This window comes from Micropterus dolomieu, linkage group LG16 (assembly GCF_021292245.1).
Source record: "Micropterus dolomieu isolate WLL.071019.BEF.003 ecotype Adirondacks linkage group LG16, ASM2129224v1, whole genome shotgun sequence".
Lineage (NCBI taxonomy): Eukaryota > Metazoa > Chordata > Actinopteri > Centrarchiformes > Centrarchidae > Micropterus > Micropterus dolomieu.
The window spans coordinates 7,321,283-7,339,338 of NC_060165.1; the positions used below are offsets into that span (position 1 = coordinate 7,321,283).

Here is an 18,056-nt window from a genome sequence, read left to right on the forward strand (position 1 = left end):
AGGGTGGACTTCCACTGCTGTCGCTGTAACAAAGACATTTCAGACCTTATACTTATCCCATTTAGCTTTGTATAATTTCTTTTTCCTAAATGATAGACATGAGGAAACATGAAGGCAGTCTTTAAAGTTGAAGACAAAAGACACAGAGCTGTCCTTTCTGTCTCACACAAAAGCAAAATCACCTCAATAAAACTTGCTCTCTCTCCTCCTTTGAAGCCAGCCTCTATAAATAACTTCCCAGTGGTATTACATGGCAGTACTGCAGAGAAAACCGAGCTAAGAGTGCCCTCTACGTGCAGGCTGAAGCTTTGTGCCTGCAAATGTGGCATACAGTCATGCAAAAATGCTCAAGACATACACAGAGTGTACAGAAATCAGGCATGTCTCTCAGATATTGAGCTACAGCTGCGTTTGCACAGGATGAGTTGGCTCAAATTTTGATCGGTAAAACATTTTCCCTTTCACCTGCCTCTTAAGCAGCTGAGACGCATTTTTTTCCATATGGGTTCAATATTAAGAGCGTCTTAGGTGAAAGTCAGAGGGAGATCTTCACGGTGCCCTCTCTAAGTGCAGTGTCATCAGAAGTTAAGTGGAAAGGCAGGCCAGATCAAAGCAGAAAAGCAGATCTTCACTGTCTGACTTCATCTCTGCTAAAGCCCGAGAAACCCTGTCACAACCTCAGATGCTCAAAAATGATTTTCCTTCTGGACTCATTATTCCCTCCAGCGCCGGATGATGCTACACACAGCAGTCACGCTTGTGTAACCCAAATCAAAGCGCTCCGTTTGAAGGCTTGTTTGGTTAATAAGTCTATTACAGAGCTATAAAAACTGCAATTAGGTGGAAAATCTGGAGTCAGTGTCAAAATCCCAGCTGATTTTCTCCAGTCATATTATGCAAAGACAGGGTTTGTCACCTTAGTTGACTCATAATGCCACACTGAATGAATTAACAGCCATAACAAATAAAATTATAAATATCATAGGAAGAGAGAGACATTAACATACACTCAGGTATGTAAATATATGTAAGACAGTAAATAGGAAATAGTCAGGTGGATGGATGTTTCAGCTTAAATAAAGCCAGTCTTCATTCATATGTCTGTACAATATTTATAGTATTTGTAACACAAAGAAATTAATAATGTCATTTAAAGAATGTAAAACTATTGGTGTATTACACAAAATAGACATTAGTGAAGTGCAGCAACCAAAAAAAAAACACACCAAAGGATATATTTAATAACACGGTGAAGCAAAGGGAGGCCAAATGTATGGCGTTTAATTAGTCTCAAAACCCTTTGGAGGCAGGGATTGAATAGACAGGGGCTGATGCCTCCTCTCCTTTGATTGGTCGCTTTCAACACCCACAACAGCCTGCCTTGGACCCCCTTTTTTTGGGCGGCAGAATAATAAAGATCTTGGAGAAAAAAAAAAGGTAAAGTGAAGAACAACCACAAAGTTAAAGTTAACGTTAAAACAAAAAATGGCCATAGGAATAATTTATCAAGGGATTAACATTTAGAAAGTCAGCTAATCTACGTAATCGGGACGGTGTGGGTGTGGTTTTATCAGATTTGAAAACAGCCTGGCAACATTAGCAAACAAACTCACATCTGTAATCACATTCTGATTCAAATATTGCTAAATCCTGATTGGTGCATGGAAGGGTATGACATTTTTCGAACTAAGCCACACCCATTTCAGAGTACTGAGAAGGGCACAGGCAAAAAACAAGAGTTATAGAAATCTCATGTGAAATAACAAATAAGAGTCTTTAATTTTGGTTAAAAAAAATTGTGTGCTTGTGTGGGACCTCTGAACCCTAGAAGAAGATGTCACTGTCATCGTACCTGTTTTATCTACTACACTAATAAGTCAATGCATCAAATAGCTTTGTTTACCACCTAACCCCGCAGTTCCCATCAGCTTTTATGGAGCGTTTTAGCAGCTTTCAGCTCATTGTTTTGGTTGGACTGCCTTTACAGTTTTGATTCAGTTTCAATTCCTCAGCATAACTTTACTGCATCATAAAAGCTCTTATAAACCCACTGTAAGCTACCTGTACAGCAGATAGACACAGTTAGTGACTGGTGAAAATAGTGGAGTATTTAGCAGCTCAAGAGCCAGATATTTCCCCAAGGAGTTGGTAGAGACCAACACATTCTCACTCCCGACTCGTCACATATTGACGCTTGGTCAAGGCCTTTTGGCATCGCTTTTCAACGCCCTGGGTACCCCTTTAGCGTCAAGTTAGCAATGCTTAGTAACAATAAATTACTTTCAAAATAAAACGGTAGCGTTTCAAAACAACGTTGCAATTTGGTTAGGTTTAGACACAGAAACTACTTGGTTAAGGTTAGGAACAGATCATGGTTTGGGTTAAAATAACTATGTAGGTCAGTTAACCCATAAGTTAACTTACGTAACTCACGTAACAAATAAAAATATTTAATGTTGACTTTTTGCCAAGGGTTCAGGGTTCTGGCCCACTGTGTTGAACTATGACGCTCTAGGGATCCGATGCCGATGGGTCTTGACCATGCTTCCATATGTGACGAGTTGGGGAGTGAGAGCGGGTTGTAGTGACCAAAAAAGAGCCAAAACGAGAGTGAACATTGGAGGTCTGTTCTCCAAGTGGTCAGAAACACAGTTTCGTTTATGCTAAAGTCATGTACAACAACTATTGGCCAACGTGTCGCTATTGTGTTTACAGCTTGTTGCGCTGCCCCCAAGTGGTCAAAAAAATCAGTTGAAAAATTAAATAATAGACACAACCATATTAGAAGGAATGTCTGCTATAGATCATATTTTTCAACATTTTGCAAGGTTGGTGGTTTTATACTGGTGTCTGAATAATTACCAGTAAAAATCCGACTCATTGGCCCTTTAAGATCAGGATAATGTCTTTTTAAAGTGTCTTCCTGACACTAAGATCCAATCAGTAAGTGGCAGAACACTCGCAGGAGAACGAACAGCTAGTTCTTCACTCCACAACCTGGCGCTGGAGCAGACAGCTGTGCTGATATGCCATCCATAGCCTCAGGCCTTTTCTGACTTCTAAAGGCTTCCGCTGTCAAAGTGGGGCGCCTGGGAGTGCATGACACAAAAGTTAAATGAAGGTTAAATGGAAGCACTTCAAAGTGGGAGATCTCCACAGAAAAATAACGGAGAAAAGGTTAATGTGTGTCTTGTTGAGACACCAGTGCAGCTTGTATCTTTTGGGCATGACGGTTTGAGGTCCAGTTTGGGTCAGAATGCCTTAGGGCTGCCGTTTATTGGTTTCATTCACACAGTCGCTGTATGCAGCATGACAACAGGGTTTTATACTGATGCTTGGAGAGCTGTTTCCTGCACCAGTAGATATTCTGTAATACTGGAGGCAGACAATGTTGGCTTTGTACATGTTAGATATCATTCATTTGGAATCATCCACCTCTGATATGATGGATGCTAGTCAGTGACAGCTAATGCAAAGGAACAGTCTGCAGAAAAGCTTAATTTCTTCCTCAGTTTTGTTACCCAAGTCAAGTTCTTTGCCTTACAGGAAACATAAGGATTGGTGATTAGCAGATTGAAGAAGTTGTTCGACATTATGGGAAATGTATTTGCTTTCTTCTTTCAAGAAATTGTTCGAACAAAGTCAGGCTAGCTGATTACAACTGCCTCCGGCTGTAGCATTAAATTTAATGAACAGACATGAGAGTACCAATCTTCTCCCCTTTAAAGAAATGCTTACAAAGATCTTAGTTAAATCAACAATACCAAAAATGTTGCACATAAAGAATGAGGTGGTGCTTGTGGCAGCTGACAGCAACAGAGCTGTGTCAGGTTAAAAATCCTGCGCTCTACATCATATGATTGGAAGTTACAAGTCAGCTGTGAATGAGCCGGTGATTGTGAAGCATGAATGAAACAGCTGATGCCAATCAGCTAATAAAACAACTCCAGTGCTCAGTCTAAAGTAATGCGATGCTCCATTAATTTTATTTAACAGGCAACATTTCCTAAAATTTATTGTTAAAAAATTATTTATCATTAAAAATGCACAATAAGTGAGTGAGTATTTGCAGGGGGCATTCGTGCACACATATTCATACATATTCAAGTTTATCTATGCATAAATCATGAAAGACATTAAAAGTAATAAACAATAAATACAATCGGTGTTTTTATTTTTCCAAATGTTACATTTGGCTGCTGCTCCCATACAGATGCTTTCATAGCCAGTACAGCAGGGAAAAAGCTTATGCTTCCAAACCTCCAATATAAGTCAGACAGTCCTGTTTTTATGTTTATGGAACTCACGTAAAAGACATCACAAAGGAAATCAGAAAAATAAGAACGATTGAAAGCACGTAGTTGAAAGGCAATTACCAGCTCAACTCCACATCAAAAGAATGGTAACATCTCCACTGGGTTGCCTGTGTCCCTTCAGTGTTTAACCTATTATCACAACATTGTTAGTGAAGCTGGCCTGCACGCTGATGTGACATCTAATAGCTAACCGCCAGGACTCAAAGGCAGCCGACCTAAAACGCTGCAGCTTTACAGGGGATAGAGTTTGACACTGATTTGAAGGTCAACTTCTTCTGCATTCAAACCCCAACAGGTCTCTCCCCCACCCCCGCTCCCCACTCCCTCCCCACCCCTACCCGGTTGTACTGAAACGCCTATCACAGAAAACTGGAGAGGATTATTGTTCTCTCCCCTCCTGTTTGACCCATACCGCCCCATTAAAATCTAGCCTGAAACTCCGCCTGAGGGTCTCCAGCCATCATCGGCACGTGCAGCCTCGGCAAAGCATTGAATGCTAATGAGACAAAGGGTAAGGAGTTTGAAGTGGTGGTGGGGTTCGGGTTTGCATCTTTAAAACCGTGGGTTGGGATTGGTTGCCAGGCAGAATTAGTGACAGTCTCATGCTTGATTGTTACTGGGTTTGATGCAGGTGGAGAGCAGGAGGAGTTGCACTTTAAGTGTAAAGAGAGGAGCTGGTCCCATCCAGGTGATCTCGTGTGCTGACTCTAAATGTAACTACACACAAATATTATTGTTCAGTGTCTTGACTTGCTAAAGGAATTTTACCTCCAGCATGGTGTTTCTGTTTTCACCTAGTGTTTTAGGTGGAGAATGGGTTGACTACATCACCTGACATTGACCTGATGGTACTAAAGGGGTATCCAGTGCATTAAAAAGTGACACCAAGGGGTCTTGCCCAAGTGTCCATATGTGATGACTTGAGACTGGTTGGGTTTGTTTGTCTCTCTGTCAGCAGGATATCTGAAAAAAAGACTTGAGGCAGGTCAGCCGCTACAATTTAAACTTCTGTGGGGATGAAATGAATCTGCAGCACATACTGTCTCTTGACTGATCGTACCCACATTAGTTCATAATTTATTGTTGTGTATACTATTATTATAAGTATAATTATTTGCATATTTTTATGATGTTACTCGTGATGATCTATGGAGCCCAATCAAAAATAAAATATTGATCAAACATGCGGTTAATATAGTAGTCTAATTGTTTTTCCTTGACCAAAGAAAAAAGTAGGAAAACCCATTTGTTTTACTTTGGGTCATTTCATTTCCCACTTATTTGTAATCTGCCTTTGAATAATAGCAGCTCTTCCTCTGTGACAGTACAGCTTTGATGAAACACGTGGTAACATCACATTATATGACACAAAATGTCAGCTAAGCTAGTATTAAAACATTGAATGTTTCAAACAATTGAACCATTCAGTTATAAACAGGAGTCAGGTGGCTTATTTGGATATATACTTTATTTATTTAGCTACTGTGATAGGTGATAACATTCTATTAGAATTACAAAAACATAAATCAGTTTTCAATACCCGTGTGGTACTTTTCCTCACTCTGACATGACGGCTAGAGAGGTAGTGGAAATACTGACACAATCTGAAAAACGGTTGCCCTGATGAGAAAGCACACAGTACGTCTGCTACTGGAAGGACATAATGGACTGAGTTCACTGCTGAGACAATCTACAGTACTGAGGTCCAAACATGTGAACACTGTCCTCAAATGCATTCATACACAGATACAGATATATTTAAATTTCTTTTGCGTAAAAAGCCCTATAAACACAAAATATCGCAAATATTGTCAAAGACAAATTTTTTTTATAAATATTTAGATTATGGTTGTGTTAGCATGGTGCAAAGACGCAGACAGGAGTGAATTTAGGATAAACAGCCACAAAAGTGATTAAAAATTAAAAAAAAAAATATTATTTACATAAAATGAAAGACTCCAATGATTTGTAAACTTACAAACAGTAGACCCAAGGACAGAAATCGAACATTAAATATCATGGTTTGAGAAATGCAATACAACTTTTTTAACCGTTTTCACACAAAATCTGTTTATAATGGTCAGTATAGCACAATAAGGCACAGTTAGCTTAACAGCCAGAGTCCTTCAGCCTCCCAGTAGCATACTACCTTGTATACAATCAACACCAACACATGCTGATCTTCTTACCACATCAAAATGAAAAAGAAAAGAAAAAACTGTTTTAGAAGTTGCAAGATTTAGTTCTGCATATTGGAATCTTGTTAAGTTATAAAACACTTAATGGAAGCCAAAATGGTCCCATTGGCTTAGTGGGAAGAGATTTGCTTTTCTAAAAATCAGGGTTGTCAAAATGGAATTCTGAATGTGAAAATCGTGATTTCAATATAAACTTTAAATTCTGATATAAATAAAAAGACTCAATTTCATCAAAGTGCATCCAGGTCCCGAGCACATAACTCAAGAGTCAAAACAAACAGTAACTAAATATTAATTCATTGTTGCTTGTGGCAAGACACCACACTCCACTAAGCTCCACTCCATGGCATGACTGTAATGATTTATTCACCCAATTTCTGCTTCATGGTTGAAACTCCAATATGCTGTCATTTCTACCAGCTAATGCTTTCCAATTCAACCCTAAAAACTGAAATGTTGCCACATTCTGCCACGTTTTAGGGACACAACTGCATGTAATCCGATAGAAACTAAGTGACATCTCTTTCAGTCTCTTCCCAACTTTAAAGCCTTTACATTCTGCATATTAATTCCACACATCAGGGGAAAACACAAGACATGCAGCAGTTATTAAAACCATTTTCAGCCAGCTCTTTGCCTAAACTGAACACTTAAACACGCACAATTATGCACCTTTACAGAAGTAATACAAGAGGGGTGAAAGTATTTAATATTAATTTTCAATATAATCTATCAGCTAAATTTAAAGCAAACTTATAATATACTGTACACAAAAAAAAGAAAGAAACACAAAACATGAGATGCCAAGCAATATAATTGATAAGGCTAACGGTGCATGTTGAATTCAATCAATTATCTCCATTTGAAATAAAACATTATAACTCATTTCCTCTTGTTCATAGATTACTGATCAAAATACATGCTTACATTTTAACAAATAACATCATGGTCTTGCATTTTAGTAGAATACCATAACATTTCAAGCATCTGTTATTTACTATATGTTTTCAGTAGCCACCCTGTTAGCAGAGAACAATGTTAGGGACATCTACTTGTGAGCCCTTATCACACAGTTAATATAGCATGTACGAAGCAAGTGATATTACCTTCTCAGAATTTTAAAACTACAAGGAACAACCAGCTCTTTTTCTTTTTAGTGATTATACAGATAAACTCATGGATGGATAAAAAAGGGGGAAAAGTTGAAATTCACTTAAATTACCCTTGAAACCGAAACCTTGTTTGGGCATTACAAAAAAAGTACTTGAGCATGAGTGTGTTCTCCTGTTGAAAGGGACGCTTGGCTTGCTTTTGGTCTATGTGGTTTGAAACCAGCAGGGGGCAGTGTTATTTGGTAGAAAGGGATTGTATAGCAGTCTATCGCCCTCATTGGGAGTCAGCACGTACAATGACCTTAGTGATGTCTGTTTTCAGTGAATGAAAGTAGTCCCTCTTTCCACTAATTAAGAGCAAGCATGAGAAGTTGACATTCATAAGGTATTCATGTCATTCATTATAAGAGCTATAAGGAAGGTACAGACATGGCAATGTAAAACTGCAGTCTAATATCGACATGAAATGCTAATGAACTAACTGCTTTATGGGAGACAGAATCTGAATAGCTAAGCTAACAGACAAACTCTCAGGCGAGCTAAGCTCAACATACAATGTGTGTGTAAAGTTATGTCAAACTGGCTTTGTCCACATGTTGCTGAGGTGTAAGACCAAGTCCAGGTCTAGAAGCAAGCTCAAATATGTCAGATGCTTTGTTAAGCTAGGGAACAGAAGTGTGCAAATCTTTCAAAATTATGTGATGTACAATAAACGGCATAGCAGATATTCTCAATAATGTTACACTTATACCCTCAGAATTTAACCATCCAAACACAACGGCAGCTAATTCCTCTGATTTAAACCAGAGAGGGTTTCACAGTAACGTAGTGTTTGTTTTTGGTGAAGACAGAACATGGCTGAGAACCACTGCTACACAGCTGGAAATTCATTTTGATGATTCTGAATACACATTCCACTATTCACAGCATGTGTTGGACAATAACATTGCTTTTTGTTCATGGTTGCTTTCTTATTAAAACCTGTTTAGCTTTGTTAGGACATCTGAAACAGGACACCATTTGGTCAGCGTTTGAGACCAATGAGATTGAGAAACTGATCAACAGCACAGCAGGATGACATTTACAAAAGTGAACACATGGAATGGATAGAATATTGAACAATATTAACATTTACAGCAACATTTAAATTGTTACGTGATGTCTTCATCTAGCACAGTTTTTTGTACACAATACAACTGAAAATACAAGTAAACTTGATTAACATTCATTAGTTAGTAGTAGTATCAGTAGTATTCCTTCAGATGTTCTAACAAACTGGTATGAATGCTGTTAGTGAGTTAGTGGAGAGACTATACAGAACACTAGTACTTAATCTTATAGCTTTAACATTTCACAGACATATTAGGAGACATGGAGCAGATTATACTGATTTGTGAGTTTTTAACTTCAAAATTAAGTGGGTCACATTTAACACCAAGGTTTGTCAGCTTCATATAAGTATTCACTGTACAACTCCACTGCATTCATTACATTACATATAAGGCAATGTATCACAGAATGGACTGTCACACTGACCACAAGAAATACATTTCCCTGTACATCTGCATTAAAATCTGAGGGATGATATTGCGCATGGGCTTTATCTGTAGAAAAAATGTTATTATGCAGATGGTTTTTGGTCATTAATACCGTATTAAGGCCCACAGAGGAAATTACATTCAACCATATTTCAATTCATTGAATTGCAGCAGTTTTGTAAAGATGTTTGGAGTGAATTATGGCCATTTCTCTCAGAGCAGCATACTGTATATGAGTGTAATATGGAACACTGGAGGACTTGCAGAAAGCATTTTATGACTTGATTGAAAGTATTAAAGTGGGACATTTGTGCAGGTTTTACTACTAATACTACAACATTACAGTGCTCAGGTGGGTAGCATAGTACATGTTCACCAGTGTCACCAGCTGTCAATACATCTGTTCTTTATTTATGGAAGTGGGAATTATACGGCACCCAATTGTCATATTACAACCAGTGCAATTAGGATTTTGCGTTCTTGCTTGACACATATAATTGATTAGATGGATCAACCATTTCCAGTGCACTGGGATTGCTAACGCTGCATTCACACTGCGAGTAACGCCATCAACAAGTCTTCAGGAGTTTTTGCTTCCTACAGAGCAGACAAACCAGGGAAAATCAGACTCAAACTTTTTAGGCTCAACAGGTGCCACCATCAAGCCAGAAGTCAGCTCCTATTTTTTTCCCCTATTGGTATGATTTCACGGACATTAGCATAAAATAGGAGCAGTTGATTCCAGTCTTTTAGAGCTGCCCATTTCTCCACAACGTTGAGTTTTGGAGCTTGGGGAATGGGTGTATTCATCATTATGATCCAATGATAATTTCTGAAAAAGTTTTATCTGTTAGTTTTATGTTGTAACAAATAAGCCCCTCCAATTGTAGCGTGTCTGATCTTACAGTTGGTCCATTGAGAGCCTACAACTGTCCACAATCTGTAAAAATGAGCAACGCATAAACCAAGTTACTCATGGTGTGAACGCACAGTTAGGGATGAGTCCTGCTCAAAACTTCACCAAGACTCTGACTCCCAAGACACTGGCTGATTTTTTAGCATCAAACCAGTAATATTTCACTCAAAGAAAGAAATTTATTTATTTATTCCTCTTGTTCATTTGTGTTGTGAAGACAGATTTAATTTTGAACATGAATTCAGTTTGCTGGTGCTGTTGGAACAGTGGCAACACGCTGATGCTGCATTCACGTCACATCGGAAGACACAGTAGGAAGAACAGAATGACGCTAGTTGTTACAGATTTAAATATTTTAACTTGTTGAAACAAACAAACATAACCAAAATCAACCATACACAAACTGCAGCAGATAATTCTTTTCTTAAGCAGAGCTGATTGTCTGTGAATTTAACACATTTTCTGTCAACATCTGTGGATTCGCTATGTTAACTCTCAGTTGACATAATTTTTGGAGTTCCTACATACCACTGACTATAATCCCACATCCTGATTTTAACTGCCACTAGGGGTCTGCCTTCAATGTTCTTTTCCGTCAGCTGCAGTCTTGTATTTACAGTAAATCCGATATGAGGTGAACGTAGCAAAAAAACAAAATATAGTTATTACTACACTGTTTTCCACTAAATTTTCTTACTTTTTTCCTCTTCACATGCATAATAGTATCTTACACTTTTCTTTATGGTAAATATTTCTGTTATAGTCAGCTGATACTCTTGAGCCTCCTACAACATAGTTTTTGCTTTGGCAGTTAGTTTCAGAGAAGTGCAGAGGACCCAAAATAGAGCCTGGTGGAACACCGAGAGGCACCTCTTGGCTTGGTGCTCAGTTTGATCATAGTGGAGGGTGTTGCGAGGTTGTCGTGGAGATGAGGGTTAGCTGTTGGCAGAGCACAAGGATCTAGATGTTGGTTTCTCGCTGCATAGGTTCGCCATCCTTTTGACTTTTTTCAACCACCTCCTCCGACGTCTGGGCTTTCCCATCGGCCTCCTTCTGATCCTGAACTTGGTCTGGATCTTCCGTCTCAGTCCGTTTGTACATCTCTGCACACTTGCGCTCGCGCTCCAAGAGTCTGTAGTTAATGAAGTTTCCAATGAAGAGCCAAATACTTGCCAAAATCACGACAGCTCCGCAGCAAAAATACATGTATTTGTAGTTTTTTGTGACATCGACCAGTTTTCCTGCAAGATAGCACAAAGTTTTTAAATGTTAACTATCATTTATAGAATTTGAAAGTATTGCCAAGTAGAATTTATATAATTTACAGAAAACATGTATAAATGTCAGTAATGGCCTGGTCATACCCACATTTAAAAATGACAACATTTCAATGTGAAATCAGAAATGTTTTAATGTTATCGCCACAATCAGTTGATTGGCTCACAGGGGCGAAGGACATACAAGTAAATCTTGTGTGTCAACTTTGGTGACCTTTGAGGGTGCGGAGACCCGTATATTCCAAAACAAGAGAAGATAGCTATTATATTTGTTGCATTACTCCACTTATATAACCCCCTCTGCCAGAGTAAAAATATCTAGTATATATAGTATAAATAATATAAATATCTTCCATAAAAACAGCATGGTTTGAAGCCAGTTATGAGACAAAAGTCAGTGATCCAAAAAAGGTTTTATAATAATCTGTGTGAACATTGTGTCCTGTATTTTATTGCATTAGCAACCAAGCTATCTCGGGCTGACGAGCATTGGCATATTCCCAGCTGGTTACCATGTTTGCAGTTAGCAGGAATATGCTAGCTAACTACTGTGAATAGTCACTACCAAGCTTCTAAAACCACTGCACCTTTCTGGTGAGAAGGGGCTTTAACAATGTTGTAACTAAGGCTACGTTCAGACTGCAGACCTTAATGCTTAATTTTTTTTCCCAGATCAGATTTTTTTGTTTGACAGTTCACGTTTTTACTTTAATGTGGCCCATATCAGACTCCAGTGTGTACTCTCCATGTCCTGAAAGTGACCCGCATGCACAGAAGCATAACACGACGCTAAACGCAGCACCGCTGTGACAGCTGCTCTAGAGTAAAGTCAAGGCCGCATCAATTCCGATCTGAGTGTTCAGACTCAGGTCGCATTTAAAAAGATTTGATCTGTATCCGATTTGGACCACATATGAAAGTGGCCCAAATCCAAACTGGAAAAGATCACATTTCATGTGACTTGGACTGTTCACACTGTTATAAAAAGATCAGATCTGAGTCCCATATGAGCAAAAAAATCGGATTAGGGTCACTTTGACCTGCAGTCTCACTAATAGCCAGAACATTTTTTACACACTTTAAAGTGAAGGCAGTAAAGTGAATATAATGTTCTCAGACAGAAAGATCATACCTGCTAGAGGTGGACCAATGAGGACCGGACAGCACTCCACAATGGTGGTGAGTCCCACAGCACTGGAGAACCTCTGAGGCCCAACCAGGTCCATCAGTGTTTCAAACAGCACTGAGCTGACCATGCCAAATGCAAAGCCGAAGAACATTGCATACACAACCAGACCAGTGTAGCTTTCCACCAGTGGGCAGAGGATGTGGCACACTCCATTGTACAGCACAGCAAAGCTAAAGAAGTACTGGATCCTGGGCCGGACCCAGCGTGAATTGGCCAGTAGCCCCATGGAAGGCCTGGCAAACATGTCAACAAAAGCCAGAATTGAGAGCAGGAAGGCAGCCGAGTACTCATCCACACCCATGTCCTTAGCGTAGGCTGCAAGGAAGACAATAGGCGCAAAGAAGCCCAGGAACATGATTACATTGCCTGACAGATAGATGAGGAAACCACGATGCTTGAAGAGTGTCAAGTCCAGGTACTTGTTGACTGTTTGCCAGGCAGTGACCTTCTCTTTCGTTGTGGTGGCAATGGCGGCTAACTCTTCGTCCTTCTTGATCTTGCTGGGTGGTGGTCCCAAAGGCCTCATGAGGGAACCAGCCACACAGCAGTTCAATAGCAGGCCACCTAGGATGAGGAAGCTGCCTCTCCAGCCGAACTGGTTGAATAGGTACTGGTTGAGAGGAGCCAAAGTGCTGAGAAACACCGGACTGCCTGCCATCGCCAGGCCGTTAGCAATGGGACGCTTTTTATAGAAGTATCTGCCTATCATTGTCAGCGCTGGCTGCAGGTTGAAGGCTAGACCAAGTCCTATGCGGAAAGATGACAGATGTACATTAGACATTAGACTACAGTCATGCTACAACTGTTTATGTACCAGTGCTAAAGAACACTTATAAAAAGGATCTATTTTAGTTATTAATCACCTAAATATGAAACCAATTTAAAAGTAATACTTTGTGTCAAGTGTCTCTGGGCAACAAGCTAGCAACATGAGTGATGCTTTAGTGTCAGGATATTTTTTCTGTTTTAGCTAGCTAGTAATTTTTAACTCCAATTAACTAATGTTATTAAACTAAAATAATGATTTGATGTTACAGTTGAATGTATAAAAATTGTAACTTGTAATGCAAAGAGTTGTTACAAAAATAAAGTATTTTCTTCTATTATCTATTTTCTATGTACATTTCCCAATAATGTCACCACAGGTTTTTTGCACATCCCTCCTTTCAAATGCTCCATTAAGTACTATTGTTGATATTGTTTTTTTAATTAGTTCAAAATTCAAAGCTGCCCTTAGTATGGCCTGTAAAGACACAACTATCATTTTGCTCTTTACATGTGGGTATTTATTGAAAAATGATTTTGCTGGAGGTAGATTAAGTCAAGAACCAAATTAGATTTTAACAAAACAAATGTTCTTCCTAATACAGTTATTTTTAACCTGCTACCTAAAAGTAGAGGCTAATCAAATTAACTCAAATGGACTTAAGTGGATTAGATGAACTTACCACCAACAACTCCTATGCAGATGTAAAGCTGCACCACGCTGTTGCAGAAGGAAGCTAAGATCATGCCAGTGGCACAAAAGCAGCCCCCCATCATGACGATGGGCCTGCAGCCGTATGTGTTGACCAGTATACTGCTGATGGGACCTGAAACAAACGGAAAACATTCAATCAACCCACATGTCGGATGTTTAGAGTATTCAGGATCACTGCAAGTGGGTGCATATAGATTTAATCTGGTTAATGCTGTACACCAGTGGGAGCACAACTTCTATTAATAGCAGCAACTGGGCTGTTTCAATTTTTAAACACGGCACTCCCATTGCATCCTGTCAAATCAATTTAATAGAATTAACTGACATTGTGAAGGATGAGAAAATATTTAGAAGACCATATAAGAGTTTCATTTTCTATTCAGTATAATGTTTTTTTTAAATTACTATGTCTGTATTGGAAAAGGTGCATCAAGTAATATTGTTCATCTGCATAAAGTGTCGGAAATATGGTTTTGATCATCTGGTGGAGCAGGGGTTTGTTTAAAAGCTATTTGATCATCAAATTCCAGAATCTCTGCACCTTGTATCACCTTGTATAGTTAATATGGCGAACATTTTTACAAACAGTTCTTAAACTACACATCTAGCAAGTTATCAATCTACACATCTAGCAGCACAGACCAACATTAGTATTCATTTGGAGACAGGTTTGTGTCTACCTGATGATTCTCTCCTATTTTCACTCTACTTTTAGCTCTGGATTGGTCTCCAGCAACCCCTGAGGGTAATAATATCTGTCCCTTTAGCAGCAAAATGCTACACCAGCTATTTGCTAACTTTGTCAATGTGCTGCTTAGTTGCGTACTGTGGGTAAAAAAAATCGCTGTCTGCTGCTGCTGGAAACAAAGTTGATGAGAGTGGTGAAATTGAACCAGAACAATAAAAATTACAGGCAGGAAAACCAAAACCATGAGCTGAAAGTCGCTACAATGCTTTTTTAAGCTAACAGGAACTACAGAGTCAGTTGATAACCCTCTGTGGATTAACCACTATGATTGCCTTCTTTGACATGACAGTTTGATCCATAGTTAATATACAATAATTGTTTGATTGAAATGTTAGAATGACTAGGGATGATAACTACAGGCGTTTGTTGTGACTACTACTTCGGTACTGCCCATATTAAAACCTGCCACAGAATACATGGACAGAAAGAGCATAATGATGAGGCTGAAGTTTCCTCAATACTAATGACTCAACATCTGTATTCTCAGTTATCACTGTAAACGTTGTTCGGTCTTCTGATAAGGTGAGTCATCCGTTACTGGGGTAAGTAAGGTTTTATTCCTAGTATGCTCACTATGTTCATAATTTTTTAATTATGACTCGGTTTGCTGAATTTTTTTCTATTGTTTACATTTTTCCACTTAAGGTATATGAACATTTGATCTGTTTAATATCTCTTGGTACATAACATCCTATGAATAATGTGGATGCTTAAAGCCCTTTTTAGGAGTCTGTGCATCTTATAATTGACACTGTCCCCCATCCTTTTGCTGAATTTTAAGTACAGGAGGTGTCAATCGAATAGGGAGAGAGAGAAGTAATGAAAGATGTATATTTTTTTAAATAATGCTCTCATTACCAGCCAGATGATGTATCGTATTTCTGTAGTGCAATTTAAAAAGTCACAACGGGCGAAGAGTCATCTGACTTAATTTGCTCTGCATGAATCTTTTTTCGACCTTGAGGATAGTTCCCCTCATTTGCATCCACAGCAGTGATCAGTATTCTCGGGGGCTTGGCGGGGCCCGAATTGGCCAAGATGAGGAAGCCCCTGAGCCTGCACATTACCTCCCTTGAAAAAGGCTTATCATCTTCTGGCCAGGCAGAGCGTGGACTTCATTACACAGTGGACAAAACCCCACACTAAATATAACCACCTACATCCCAAAGGGTAATGACACATATAGAAATGTGTCTAACAGTTTTTTCCATGACCCTTTAATGTGAGCTGAAGCAAAGAGGCTGGTACAGCATATGATGTGAGGGTGCCGGCTATCCATCACACTTCAAATAGGATAAAGTCCACAGAAATGGAAGCAAACAACTTTTAAAAAGCTTCTCTGCTACAAGAGGACACAGACATGGTTTTCTGAAGTTACTGTGTGTCTGGATCCCGACCCATTACACAGATATTTGCAGGGACATAATGGAAGTTGAGCCAGCCTAAACCCGATTTATTTATGTGCTGAAACTTTATCCAAATTTTCAGGTTGACATGAGGCTTTGAGGTAAAGTTTAGAGCTGTGTAACAGTAAGCAGCATCAAAATGGATGACATTAACATGGTGGGCAAAAAGTGGGCTAGTGATATCGCAGACTGGCAAGATATATCTGGGTGGAGAATATTACCACCACTGAGGGCTGCATAAGCAAAGCCCTTTCCTTGCTAATGTTGCTCAGTTCAGACTGTGGTTGCAGTGGGCAGTTTCCAAAATGATGCTAATGAGAGCGGCGAGTGTGCAGATTTGTGTGATAATTCTCTATGGGTTTGTAAGTACAAATGAAAGCTTTCACATTACATGCAGTCATTTAATCATGTGTTAATATAAAAATATTATAGCAACTTTAATAGTTTTTTCCCGGGAACAATCTCTCCATTACACTCGACATTTCACAGAACTCATTGACACAACATTTTCTATCTGAATGACTTTCTACTTTAGAAATAGTCCCCATACAAACAGCATGCTCTTTGGGTTATCCAATCAAACATGCACATTAAAAGACTGCAGATGTGCTCAATCAGTTTCAAAGGCATTAAATCCAAGGAGACCTCAGGATGCTCTTATAGTCGAAAATGCTTTTTTAAGTTCAAGTGAACATTCTTAAGGGGCTCTTACGTAGAGCAAATAAAAATTCCGCTAAAAGCCTTGATTTAGTCGAGCATAATGGCTTAAACTGGTTTTGACCTTTCAGTTTTGATCAGGGTGGAAATAAAAATGAATTAATGACACCTGATATTCTACATAGACATCTATGGAAAAAAATGGTTTTCCTTATATGAAAATATAAAGGAAATCCTTCATGTGCGTCCCTGAAACAAAAGCTACTTTTGCTTCCTTAACAGGTGATCATGTTTGCAATACTGTATATTTGGCATCCAGTCTTCTATCAGTCTTTATGACAGACAATAAATGTAACTCAGGTGTGCACTGTTTTCACGCTGCTCCTCCCCAAGGTCAAGTCTGTCTTTGTCTGGATTAGCGACACTGATCCAACACAGACTGCAGCTTAAACACGTCATCACAGAGCGACGCTTGCTGTGCTGAGAGGATGAGGGACCACTTCATAGCTATCTGATGTAATGCTGTGAAGGATTGCACTGAAAAAGTGAATAGTACCCAAGCCTGTTTTTTTAGCCCCATAGGCAAGATAGAGAAACTAAATTAGTGCTGTCTTTTTTATCTCTATGTAGAGTATACAGATTCTTTGGGTTTGTTTAAAATCTCATAGATCATAGTAAGTTAGGAGCATGACATTTTAGCTCTGTCAAACCGTTTGTTCCATTAGTTGATGCACTTACAAGGATGCAAAATATTGTCTGGCTTCCTAAAGCTGTCCTGTAGAAACAAGTCAAATCTTAACTGAGCAGTTTGATTATAGTCATTAGTGATTCATTTATCCATATTTTTAGATTTACTGAATTGTTATTCTATAAAATACCATCAACGAAACCTCTGCTGTAAATATCCCAAAGCAGTCAAACTAATGATATTAAAAAACTTGCTAGCATGAAACAGACTGGAAGTAGGTAGGGAGAGGGAGGAGCAAGCAGTTACGGAAAGGCCCCTAGTGTTTCCCATGTTCAGTGTAAGCTCGCTAACATTTGCTATTTATCACTAAATACAACTGTGGCTGTTGAAAATATAGTTAGTGTTGCAGGTATTTGGTCAAGTGTTAACTTTGACCTGCTGGCTGTGCTAGAGGAAAAGTCAGGGGATCACCAGTCAGTCAGTAAGTTTCATTCTCTCGGGACAATGAATCTCATGGCAATCCATCCAACA

At 39.0% G+C, this 18,056-nt stretch overlaps 1 protein-coding gene across 3 annotated transcripts in view; it reads right to left on the reverse strand.

Annotated features, from left to right (window-relative positions):
* Window positions 1-10,065: 10,065 nt before the first annotated feature.
* zgc:165507 (uncharacterized protein LOC561188 homolog) overlaps window positions 10,066-18,056 on the reverse strand; it is a 53,498-nt gene continuing 45,507 nt past the window's right edge. For all 3 annotated transcript variants that reach the window (XM_046072152.1, XM_046072154.1, XM_046072153.1), the window contains exons 3-5: window positions 13,995-14,138; window positions 12,490-13,293; window positions 10,066-11,321 (exon numbers count right to left, since the gene is read on the reverse strand). In XM_046072152.1, coding sequence (XP_045928108.1) covers window positions 11,041-11,321; window positions 12,490-13,293; window positions 13,995-14,138 — 1,229 coding nt within the window. In that variant the 3' untranslated portion in view covers window positions 10,066-11,040. The remainder of the gene's footprint in view (window positions 11,322-12,489; window positions 13,294-13,994; window positions 14,139-18,056) is intronic.